Source organism: Gymnoscopelus braueri, assembly GCF_963280865.1.
Source record: "Gymnoscopelus braueri genome assembly, chromosome: 11".
NCBI classification, from domain to species: Eukaryota; Metazoa; Chordata; class Actinopteri; order Myctophiformes; family Myctophidae; genus Gymnoscopelus; species Gymnoscopelus braueri.
The window spans coordinates 32279276-32292960 of record NC_137613.1 but is presented as its reverse complement, the minus strand read 5'-3'; the positions used below and the strand labels follow the sequence as shown (position 1 = coordinate 32292960).

The 13685-nt window shown below is 39.3% G+C and overlaps 1 protein-coding gene across 1 annotated transcript; it reads left to right on the top strand.

Annotated features, from left to right (window-relative positions):
• Positions 1 to 4453: 4453 nt before the first annotated feature.
• Positions 4454 to 13672, top strand: slc6a18 (solute carrier family 6 member 18; the record flags this gene model as incomplete). Its single annotated transcript, XM_080442637.1, has 12 exons — positions 4454 to 4589; positions 6593 to 6733; positions 7266 to 7403; positions 7559 to 7740; positions 8285 to 8395; positions 9575 to 9687; positions 9903 to 10031; positions 10122 to 10278; positions 11366 to 11570; positions 11990 to 12149; positions 12247 to 12409; positions 13442 to 13672. The coding sequence occupies 12 exons, from the start codon at positions 4454 to 4456 to the stop codon at positions 13670 to 13672; spliced, it is 1866 nt and encodes a 621-aa protein (XP_080298763.1).
• Between the last annotated feature and the right edge of the window lie 13 nt (positions 13673 to 13685).

The window sequence follows — 13685 nt, the reverse complement described above, 5'->3', positions numbered from 1 at the left end:
GAAGGGATTAAAAGACCATTACGAGCAAGAGTGTTCAAAATGAGGTCTAGCAGCTCGAAAGAAAACACTTGATGCGATCATTCAGAAAGTGAAAGTAAGGCCTGTACACCAGTTCAATTAGTCATTGTGAGCTGTAAGCTGTCTATGGGGGGCCACCATTTGGCAGTAACATGATGTGGCAGAAGCAGGGGTGGCAAAAAAGAGTGCTTGAGGTTAATAAAAAGTCACTATATGTGTTCCCAGCAGCCACATCTTGAATCTGGTTGACTCTGCCAAATCCTCTGTTCTCTCCTTATCCTTCGTTGGATTTTTCAACCACAGTGGCAAACATTCGGCAATATTAGCAGATCTGCACGCTCACAACGTAGGAGCTTGTACTGTAGATCGGCTATTTTCCGGGAAAGAGATTTGGTGTAGAGAGAAATACTAGAGGATCTAGTATAGATAGGCCGGGGACACCGGTCAACTATCAGGTTTAAGTGGTTAAAATAAATGCCTATAGAACAGGAGTTGGCAAGTAAGTTGGCCTCGGGACAATTTCTTTCTAAGCCGTTAGATGGTGGGCCAGAACACAATCAATGGCTAGTGTAGGACCTGTAACATTGGACCTTATATACAATAATAAATATTGCTATAAAAGTTGATAAATAAAGATGTGCGTATAGTATAACTACTGAAAGAAATGTGTGTGGAATCAAATGTGTTACAGGTGCATACAGAAATGCTAATGTGTTCATTTTGTGCAGGCCCCATCCTTGAATTTGGAACCACGGACCCGACGCTCTGCTCCGTTGTGCTACCCGGGGATGTGCTCTCTCTCTCCCACAACCATGAGAAGTTGATGTTTAAGCTGTATGAGCGAAGCTATGTGTGCTAATAACACAACCTGGATTCGAACATAGTGTGTGTGTGAATCTGCGTGCTAGTGCTATGCAGATTGATAGGTATATTTTGTCGAAAATATTGATATATATGCCATTGTATCCTATTTTAGTGTGCCATCTCTGCATAACTCAAGTTTGCCTACCAATCCTATGATTTTATTAAAGGAGAATTCCGGACAAATTAAGTGTTATCTTTGATGTCTCGTTACTCACCTACCGATGTGAAAAGTAGCGTTCTTTTTTTTCATATATTCCCCTGTCGTCATTTTTTAAACACCCTCCGTTGTTATAATGGGAGCGTGAGGGTTAGTGAAATTCGTCTATTATAACCGACGCAAAGTTGTTTTTTTCACTACTAGTATTCATAGTAGAGTCTCATGATAGTCAAACATGCGTTGAAACTATCTGCGAGGCTGCCGTCAATGGCGAACGATTTAACACTGGTTGCTTGTTTCTTCCAGAACCTGGCAACTCGTGTTGCCAGATTCTGGAAACAAGCAACCAGTGTTAAATCGTTCGCCATTAACGGCAGGCTCGCAGGAATTTTCAGCGCATGTTTGACTATCATGAGACTCTACAATGAATCGTAGTAGAGAAAAAAATAACATTGCGTCGGTTATAATAGACGAACTTCACTAACCCTCACGCTCCCATTATAACAACGGAGGGTGTTTAAAAAATGACGACAGGGGAATATATGAAAAAAAAGAACGCTACTTTTCACATCGGTAGGTGAGTAACGAGACATCAAAGATAACACTTAATTTGTCCGGAATTCTCCTTTAAGTTCAAGGTGGTCTGGAACTAATCCTAGTATTAGTTCTCTCCTTTCCTCTAGAGACTGCATGTGTTTTGAGTTGCACAGCGCACAGGCCCAGCTGAGGTCACTGATTATCTGGAGGAATACAATAACAGCTCATTGCAGTTAACTTGACCATCAATGACAAAGCCACAACACCTCCAGCGACGCCGGTCAGAGCCAAGGTCTCGCCAAAGTCTCAACCTACGAGCAAGGCTCCTCATGGCCAGATGTCATCGTCAGAGCTGATAACAACTTCATTTGTGTATAACTGTTGTGATCATTGACTGTTTAGGCAGAGAGATATTTTTGCTGTACGGTGCCTCGTGGATTGATTCTTTCTCTTAATACAATGTCAACCTTTTAATTTGAGAACCGGCCTGTGTCTGTCTTTGATTTCGTCTCGTCCTTTTTACACTGGGTTTTCAGCTGTTTAACTACAAATAGTTTTAATTAACATAGAGCAGGATTTACGACCCTTATCAGCTCTTTTATCTACTTTATCACAGATGATATCCAAATCGCCCTCCTGCTCATAAAAAGCAGTGTGTGTGAACAGAACACGGACCGTAAATGAAAGTACTTTATCAGTTTGCAGCGTTCTCTGTGTGGCAGGGCAGCACCATGGCGGCGATAGATCCCATAGCCCGGACTCTGATTCTCTGGTGTTTACTCCAAAACGCTAATAAACAGCTTACATTTTGGGAAAATGAAAAACAGGCGTCGTAGTTGTGTGCATATGCTAATGTTCAATGGCTGTGTGCAAGTTCAGATCAATTGCTCAAGCCACTGAGGAGAACCGGGCAGAACAGACAGGTTTTGATGACAATGTTTTGATGACAGAGCTTTCCTTATTATATAGTAGGATAGGATAGGATTAGTATCTTATAGCTCATCAGTGATGTGCTGGTAATATTCAAGACATGCATATCACTGTAACCCAATGTAGAAAGATGAAGGAATGCAATTCTCCCACTACAGTATGAAAATGTATATTTTAAGATATAGGCCAATCCTTATAGCATGTTCATAGGTAAGCTACATGGTTACTGTATGTGTGCAGATGTATATTATGCCCCAGACAACATAGCGCCACAACAGTTCTGCCAATTGAGCTCAGCTCTATTGGCATGGTATGTTGTGCGTTGGTTTGTCGAGTTTGAGACTGGGGTTCAATCCCAGCTCGGATCTAAATCACTACACATGTGCATTGCTAATGTTTATGTAAGAAAACTAAAATCCCAAAACTGCCTACGTGGACAAGATATTTGGCACTGATCGGACAAGTAGTTCACGGACACACTTACAGACACACAGACAAGATTGGGCGAAAACATAATCTCCGGCCTCGGCCTTCAGCCTGGTGGAGGTAACCAGGTGGACCTGTTACTATAAGGCTAATCTCTCAAGAACAGATTCTGCTCTGCGTTTGAATCTGTCGGGGGGGTTCGTCATATCGCGTACGCACTGGCGTGCCTTCAGATCAGGAAGCAGGCCGCGCTTTACCCAATCAAATGTAGTGGGCGGGATTTACGTGTCCGCCGATCCTTCCCCACTCGAAACAAACCGAAACTCATTTAACAATAGCATCCTCGGAGCAGACAAAACCACGGAAAGATATTCACATTTTAACTTGCTCTTTCATCATAGAAACAAGTGGGCTTATAACCAAAATGATCCATGTTCTCTGGGAGAAGTGGTGTTAGTGTTCCGTGTAGAAATATTGTTAGTGGGAATTAAAACATAGTCGCACCACCAGAAGTGAAAGGCTGAAGGCAGACCAAAACCCCGGTTTCCTTGCGCACACGTGCTACGTCGACTTCCTCCCAGAGCCAAGCGAGATAGTAAAAAACAGCAGAGGGCGCTGTTTTTCCTTTTCATTTGGCGATGGGTTACCAGATTGCTATAAGGCTCCCAAGACTCCCACCTGAAAATGTATTTTCACAACACAACAGCAATGAATACCATTACAATATAGTGCTTTAACCTTTTAACAAAATAATTTTGGTTTTGACCAAAACATTTCACTTACCGTACCTTTTTAATTAACCTGTGCATTGTTAGAGGGCTGTCCCTCTAGAAAAAGGTGGCGTAGTCAAGTAGGCAGTTCCATGTAATGACAAGTATGTGTTTTACTATTATCTTCTCTCCTAAAGCTTCCCCCCCGCTACATAAATCTTATAGGTTTACATGGTGTTGTTTTCCAGTATCACTGAACTTTGCCTCACCATCATTTCAGTAACTGATGCAACATTCACAATAAAACTAAACTTTTATTATTTAAAGAATAAAATATATATGGCATTATGGCAAGGTACAAATTACTGTCCATCTGACCCTTTTTTTATTGACTGGTCTTGCTTTGGAGCAGCATCTCTGAGTTATCCATTAATCTGTACCACAGTAAAGCCCCATTCCAAACAAACAAAGGATGTATAACCACTTATCATCATTCCCACTCTTTTCACTCCCTTCCTGATGGCCTGATTTCATGCCAAACCTATAAAAGCTGTATGCATGACGCTGGAGCTCCAAAGGGAGATTGAGAGGGCAACAGAGGATAAAACCCACAGGAGGGTCAAAGAGAGGAATTAGAGGCAAGCAGGACCAACCTGACATAGAGTCTGTGCTAATCAGCTTTTATTGAAGGCAGGGGAGGCTAAACTTGATGAAAGCATAAGAACACTTGTATCTTTGGACGTCTGCTTCACTGGATCTGTACTAAACTTCTAAAGGTGCTTGTGCTGCTATCTGCTAGAGGAGGGTGAATATGGAGACATCCAGTTTGGACAAGGAGAGACCCAAGTGGGACAACAAAGTCCAATACCTGTTGACCTGTATTGGCTTTGCAGTAGGACTGGGAAATGTGTGGCGCTTTCCCTATCTTTGTCAAATCTATGGAGGAGGTGGGATGCTGTATTTCCATTGTTTTTTAATATCATTGTGGCTTGCTGTGAAAACTCATATATATCAAACTTGCCACTACAGGTGTTTTAAGATTGGCTTTAAGTTAGCATGGGTCCTGCTAATTTCTTAAATCTCCGAAAGGATTTGAGTGATTTTGTAATGTGTGACGGAATACTATATACTGTATACATAGTGTGTGTGTGTGTGTGTGTGTGTGTGTGTGTGTGTGTGTGTGTGTGTGTGTGTGTGTGTGTGTGTGTGTGTGTGTGTGTGTGTGTGTGTGTGTGTGTTTGTAATTATATATATATATATATATATATATATATATATATATATATATATATATATATATATATATATATATATATATATATATATATTAGGCCTGACCTCGATTAGTCGACTATTCGACTAATCGAGGTCAGGCCTAATATATATATATATATATATATATATATATATATATATATATATATATATATATATATATAGGCCTGTCCCCGACTAAGAATTTATATAGTCGAATCTTTTTTTATTGCCATTCATATTCATTGACAGGCAATATATATCACATTGCAGAAATGTTATGAATTTTTCAAATAATAATCAAAAGAAAAAAACAACAACAAACAGAAAACAGTACATAAAGAAAAATAATGATATAAATAAATAAGTAAATAGACAAACAATCATAAAGAAAAAATCTACATTTGCCTTGAGAGTGAGAGCATTTTTTTCTTCTTTTTGTTTTCTCTTTGAATTATTCGACTAAGGGATTGGTAGTTGAATCAGACTCCCTCAATCGATTAGTCGACTATTCGACTAATCGAGGTCAGGCCTAATATATATATATATATATATATATATATATATATATATATATATATATATATATATATATATATATATATATATATATATATATATATATAATTATAAACAAACACACACACACACACACACACACACACACACACACACACACACACACACACACACACACACACACACACACACACACACACACACACACACTATGTATACAGTATATAGTATTCCGTCACACATTACAAAATCACTCAAATCCTTTCGGAGATTTAAGAAATTAGCAGGACCCATGCTAACTTAAAGCCAATCTTAAAATAAGATATATATATATATATATATATATATATATATATATATATATATATATATATATATATATATATATATATATATATATATTAGGCCTGACCTCGATTAGTCGAATAGTCGACTAATCGATTGAGGGAGTCTGATTCAACTACCAATCCCTTAGTCGAATAATTCAAAGAGAAAACAAAAAGAAGAAAAAAATGCTCTCACTCTCAAGGCAAATGTAGATTTTTTCTTTATGATTGTTTGTCTATTTACTTATTTATTTATATCATTATTTTTCTTTATGTACTGTTTTCTGTTTGTTGTTGTTTTTTTCTTTTGATTATTATTTGAAAAATTCATAACATTTCTGCAATGTGATATATATTGCCTGTCAATGAATATGAATGGCAATAAAAAAAGATTCGACTATATAAATTCTTAGTCGGGGACAGGCCTATATATATATATATATATATATATATATATATATATATATATATATATATATATATATATATATATACACATACATCACCTGTTTGAATTGCATGACAGCAGCAATGATGACTGCCATTCACGATCATAAAGATTGGCATTTTGATTTCTTATTCCATGTTCTAAGGCAAAGTCTTTGATTGATTGTTTGAATATTTTATTAGGCAGAAATGTTAAAAACAGCACAAGTACAGTTAAAACACCTTGTCTAAAAGATCCGTCCAAAAAAGTCCTTGCGGTCTTGTTTCCATTGAGGTCCTTGGTATTCAATTCATAAACATATAAAGTAGCACCAACAGTCTAGTAATGAAGACCACACTGCCCCTGTAAAGAAATGTGACTCACACCTGCAGTGCTATAACTTCTGACTGTGTTGTGTTTGCAGGCGCCTTCCTCATTCCATACGTGATAGCGCTGGTGTTTGAGGGCCTCCCACTGCTTTACCTGGAATTAGCGATAGGACAGAGGCTTCGCATGGGCAGCACCGGTGTCTGGAACTCAATCTCACCATTTCTGGGTGGAGTTGGTGGGTAGGCCAGGAACTGTGAACTCATGTTGGTACACATGAGTTCATGGTACACACAAGTTATAACACATATGACCCACAGCTGAAAATATTTTTCATGTGTCCATGATTGCTGTTGTCTGCCAAACATTTTCAAGCGAGAGTTGGTGTCAGCATATAAATACATTTTATTACTGATCTTTTTCTTACTGCATGGAGTTTTATTTTCAGAAAATGTGATTTAACATTTTTGCTTCAACAAAATCCTTGACAACATACAATACAGCATGGGGTTAGCTTTGGTCAAAGATAGATAAATAAATAAATTTCCAGAGGAAAATATCACTTTGACATGATATCCATCAAAATCACTTACAGTAACGTTACAGTATATCTGTTACTGGTCTCCCCAAAATCTTTCTGTGCTTACACATGCATACACAGCATTCATCACACCATGTTGCAGTGGTTGCAATACATATGTTGAATATAATGCATGTAGCCTTTGTGCAGTTGCGTGTGTATAATGTCACTTTCTGTTTGAACTGTACAGGCATAGCATCCATGATGGTGTCCTTCCTGGTAGCAATATTTTACAACACTATTCTGGCCTGGGTGCTGTGGTATTTCTTCCATTCTTTCCAAAACCCACTGCCTTGGAGCCAGTGTCCACTCGATGACAATCTCACAAGTAAGTATTTTCACTTCTCTGTTAGAGCTCCTACACAAATAATATAATCAAAGTACCAGGATCACGTCTTCTTGTTTAATTCTTGCATAAAACAAAATGAAGCTGTTTCATTATCTATTCTGTTTCCATTGTTTACCTCCATAATAATCTCACAGGTTATAATAAGGAGTGTGTTGACAGCACACCAGTGAACTACTTCTGGTACCGTGAGACTTTGAACATCACAACAGACATTAACGAGAGCGGTCCCTTGCAGTGGTGGCTGGTGGTCTGCCTGGCCACTGCGTGGTGTGTGGTCTACATCTGTTTCATCAGGGGCATCGAGACTGTGGGAAAGGTGATTGGAAATGGTTCACCAATATAGTCCATAGAAACATGGGGTTACAGTATATTATAAAGGCTTACAATGGTAGATGTACATTAAAGAGGTGTAAGTGACATGTTAAAAAGTTAAAGCTCTATATTCTGATAATCACTGCTATAGAGTATTTGTTCAGTAAGGCCATGTCTCCAGCTCTCTAGTAAACGGAAAATATATTTTCAGGTTGGCATTTCATCCAATGAGGATAGAAAACCCCACAAAGAGAATTATCAGCTTCAGTTTCCAGTTCCAGTTTTGTCAGCTAATATTTTTTTGTTTCCTCACTTCCAATATCACTTGTCTATCCTGTATCCTGAATCAGTTCTCTCTTTTCTGATGGAACAAAATTGGTATCCTGATCTGAAAATGTATTTTCTATTTAGTAAAGTGCTGGAGACAAACACTGTATAGCAATGATTACTATCAGAATATACTGTAGAGCTATTTAACACTTACACCTTAACAAAAACAATCTCACCTTTAATGCAAATGAGTGAAACACATTTTATTTATGTTTCAGGCTGTGTACGTGACGGCCACATTCCCATACCTGGTACTGACCATCTTCCTGGTGCGTGGCCTCACCCTGCCAGGAGCCACTGACGGCCTCATCTACCTCTTCACACCTGATGTGAGCTCTCACTAGTCAAAGCCTGATTAGTCTCGCGTAGCCAGACAACTATTCCACAATCTCTGATTGCTATTCACCTGTTTCCTAGGCTGTGTGTTTTCCACTTCCTGTCGATTTCATTGGATATCATTGGTCATCTGACCAGTTTCATTGGATTTCATGGAAGTGGAAAACACACAGCCTAGGAAACAGGTGAATATGAGTCTGGAACTACACCTCCCTAAATCCGAGGCAGGAAGCTGGCATCCGTTTGTCATTTCCGTTCACGAAAATATATTTTAAAATATCTTTACATTTTATTTTTTAATTTCCATTTCTGCTAATAATATATGCTTAGATGATTTTGATTTATATTAGGATACATTTGCGCGACTGTAAAGACGAAACGGAAGTGGAGGGGAGGCGGGGCTTCCGCTTTCCCCCATACTCATCAACAGAGCTTCCGTGCTCCAGACTGTATGACCGGAAGCATTTGAAAATTGTGGGAGGCAACAGTCTGGCCATGCGAGACTAACGCCTGATTCATACTTTGTCGCACGATGGTGTTGCTGGCCGAAAGTAACAGATTTCACAATCGACATGCGTCATGTTTTTGAAAATCTGTTATTTTCTATCCTTCTATAAATGCATGAAATCTCTGTCTGTCTGTGTGTGTGTACGGCTGTAATTCATCTTGGAAAATGTCCAACCGACTGACTTCAAACTCGGCGTGCGTGGCACAGAGGACCAGAGGAGGGGTGTGTGGTGCGCACCATCAAGTTGGATGGATAGCTAGGCGGAACTGCCGATCCGACCGATATGCCCATATATGGGGCATGCCCATACTGTTTATGGGGCATGCCCATATATTGGACCAACTCGGCCAGCACATCGTCGAAGGAGTTTGGTTCCCGGCATTTAGTTGGTTGGATAAGTGGTTATCCAGAACCGCCAATTTTGAGAGATTAGGCACATTCTGATTACATCAGGAATCTCCATATATGGGCATAAAAGGGATGGTTACAACAGGTACTATGACAACGGGTATTGTATAACCAGGTTGGGTGGGGCATGCATGCATTCCCAACTTGCATTGTTCCTGATTTTCAACGTTCCCGAGTATAGGCTGGTGCAGCTGGCCTTAAAAATGAATCAGATGGTCTGATGGATTTATCTTTTATAATCTTGTGCTTCAATCAGTGGGAGGTTCTGAAGAACCCCCAGGTGTGGCTGGATGCCTCTACGCAGATCTTCTTCTCTCTCTCAGTGGCCTTTGGAGGACTCATAGCCTTCTCCAGTTACAATCCAGAGAGGTGGGTTTGTTGTTTTCATATTGTCGTTCTTGCGCGTGTGTGTGTGTGTGTGTGTGTGTGTGTGTGTGTGTGTGTGTGTGTGTGTGTGTGTGTGTGTGTGTGTGTGTGTGTGTGTGTGTGTGTGTGTGTGTGCGCACGTGCCAGCCAAGGAATGATGGGATAGGGACTGGAGTGAAGTGGCAAAGTCAAACTGTGTGTTCTGTTCTGTATCTCAGAAATAACTGTGAGCGAGATGCTGTCCTGGTGGGGGTGATAAACAGTGCTACGTCTCTCTACGCCTCCATCTCCGTCTTCTCTATCCTGGGATTTAAAGCCAGATCCAACTTCAATGCCTGTATACAGAGGTATTTTGTGCTTATGCTATACAGGTTTATACCTCACTTTGCTATTCATACCAACTCGTTATGGGATGTTATCTTGTATTCCATCTACAGCAACATCTTGCTTCTGACCAACAAGTTTGACATTGGGGACCAAAACATGACGCTTGACAACTATGATGAATGGTTGGAAAATCTCAATGGGTCAAAACCTGAAGATGTCTCCAGTTTGGATCTGAAACCTTGCGATATAAACACATTTCTGGAACAGGTATTTTGCACTAGGAAAACGCTGACCGTAAAAACACTTCCATTAAGGCCTTTTCATCTGTCTCTCATTGGCTATATTAATATAAATTATTTAAGTTATTCACAATTAATAATTAACTAGAAAAAGTGCTCCTCGGAGCACAGGTCTCCGCCAGGTCAGGTTGGTTATTTTGGGCCAGCAATTAACGGAATACACCAACCAGGATGGAATATGAAAAATCGGACGGATCCATCTTGATAACCTGACTATAGTGATAATGTGTACCAATTTGCGTGATGTTTGGACAAAATTTGAAGGAGTAATATTTAAAACAAAAAGATTTGCAAAAATCTGCCTCCTGGTGGCGCTATAATAGGGCAATGTTAATATTTTTTTTGGAAAATGAAAAAAAATGAAATACAAAAAAAAAATTAATAAAACAAATGAAAAAAGTAATCGGAAAAACACGGCCCCCTCACGCATTAGGAGGGCAAGGTGAGTTACCAGAACCAAGGACGGGTGTTTTTGATTAATCTAACATGGTTAAAATGGAGTTTGAAGTTACAATGGGTTTGTATAGGGAGGGGGCGTGTCTGATAAAATTAATATCAAATATCTAAATAATTAATCAAGCAACTTAAAAACTGTCTGGGGGGTTCACAAAGGCCTGAGTAGATGATAAAATGACCAAAAGTTTTTTTGAAAGTGAAATATCCCTTTAACGTTTTTCAGGCCAAAGACCACTTGCATTTGTTTTAATTTCCATGCAACTTGATAAGAGGCTTTCAAAATTAGCTCACCATATTTAGCTGATTGTCTCATCAATGTCTGCTGACCGTTGAGACATTTGAGACTAGCTTGGGAAGTATTCCACACGTTTTTCTTCCAAGTGAAGTGAAGTCAAGCTGCAGCTTAAATATCAGTGTTGTGTGAATTAAATGTTTCGTTTTGTTTGATTGTTTACAAATAATCTCTGCTAATAATTGTTGGATTCATGTTAATGTGTGTTTTCAGATATTTTTATTATTTTTTTAAACAATTGACCATATCGCCAATAATACTTGACTTGTCTGTTGTCTCCTTTTTTTATTTTATCCTCCTCTCCTAGAGTGCATCAGGTACTGGCCTGGCATTTATTGTGTTCACTGAGGCTGTGATAGAGATGCCAGGCTCTCAGGTTTGGGCTGCGCTGTTCTTCGTCATGCTCTTCAGCTTGGGCCTTTCCTCTATGTTTGGCAACATGGAGGGCATTCTCAATCCAATCCACGACCTGAAACTGGTGCCCAAGTGGATGCCAAATGAACTGGTCACAGGTATCGCTTTCAATCAATATGATATATTTAAACAAGCCATTTAAATAGTCTTATGCTAGATTTTTCTTTATGCTTTATATATTTTATACGTACTGTAGATACATAGATATACAGTATATTTCTGAGAGCTTAACTTATAACACTTTGTTGCTGTAATAACTTGCACATAACAGCAAATTCCTTTTATGTTAAAATTAAGGATTCGGATTCTGAATAAATAATTCTAATCCTTTTAATGGTCAGAATATTGGCATAATCGGAGAGTATAATCTGCTCCGACACCAAATGTATAGGTACTGTAGTACTGTATTTCCAGCACAGTGATCTAGAAGTTAACTAGTCTCACTGCACACACCACGCTACACTGCACTTTAACAATTCCTTTGGTTTAAAACTAATTTCTCCTCTCACTTCCCCAGCATTGCTGTGTCTGATAAGTTTCTCCATGGCTCTGATATTCACCATGGGTTCAGGGAACTACTGGTTGGAGATCTTCAACAGCTATGTGGCCTCTGTACCACTACTTATCATTGGATTCTTTGAGATTATCGGAGTGGTTTACATCTATGGAATGAAAAAGTAAAGTTTGTTTCTTTATTCAGGTTCAGAATCAACCGTTCAGAATCAGACTGTGTTGTAAACTTGTTTCACTGACAATTGTTGCGTTGCATGACAGTTTCAGTGAGGACATCTACTTCATGACAGGGAAGAGGCCCAACATTTTCTGGAGGGCTTGCTGGATGTTCATCAGCCCTATAATGCTCTTAGTGGTGTTCATTGCTTATGTGGCCATCCAATCACAGACACGCCCCACCTATCCTGCTTGGGACCCTGGTTATGTAAGTGTGCTTACTGAATCTATCTATTTATACTATAATCTACGGAATTTCTGTGTGTGTGTCACACAGGAATTTGTCTCGGGTGTAACTTGGAAAGTGTCCGAGCATTCGGTCTCATATGACCCCGAGGTATGCAGTTCCGAATGGCAATTTGAATTCATTAAAACAGACTTGTGTTTCTCAAAAGAGATTTTAGAACACTCAAATTCTGCACACTGCACTACATGTTTGAACTTGTCAATGCCTTGATGCCATACATTATATTGTCGCTGTCGGGCAGAAAACGGCTATCTCCAGTTTTCAACTTTTTTTTTTTAATAAATCAGTGCTATTGAACACCCTTTACGTCCGTGTGTGGGTTTTACAAATATTTAACTAATGAAAAGAATTAAAAAGCGCTTCTGACTAAACCTCCTAACTCCATACTGTCGTTCAAACCACCCAACTCCAACTTGAGGAGATGGTTGTTTTGTCCATCATTAAGAAACTCACCACATTAATGGTCATAAACCTCCTAACTCCACTTGAGCTGTATTTGGGTAGTGATGATAATATAAGGACAAGTATCTGACAATGTAGGCATTGTAGTCACCATACCAACTTTGATGAGGCAGTATTGTGTTGTTCTTTTTTCATTTCCTGAAAACGTCAATATTTTGCACATAGCTGCACATAGTTTCTGCCCGACCGACAGCAGAGATATTTTGGTCTATGCCCTGTGTAGAGACTCCAAAACACAACTGTGCTCTGAAAGACAAGTCAGCAGGTTTTGACGCACCCATTTGACACCTCCAGTATGAGTACAGCCATTGATACATAAAACCACACACACAAATAAACAAGATTGGAAACCCCTTGGTTACAAAAAGTGAAAGTTTTAGTAGTGCAACAAAAGTACAAACTGTAAGTAAATAGAAGTGCATAAAGAGCAGGTGACAAACATACAGTCCAGATGATGGCCACATACAGTATAACATGCAGATGTGTCAGAAAAGCAATGCGTTTCATATAATTGTCTGTTTCTCTCTTTAGGAGAATTTCCCCCAGACTGAGGCCAGGCCCTATCCAGACTGGGTGTTTGGCATCATCGTCCTCCTCTCTGTGGTGCCTGTGGTCTCCATCCCGCTGGTAGCCCTCTACAGAGTGCTACCCCTCATTTTTCGCAAGAAAAGTAGGTCCCCCAATCGCAATAACCTAAATCCCTATGTCAACGACAGCTATGAGATTGAAGTAAACTCCACTGCACGTTCAGTTAAGTGCTAAAATGTGTTTTGTA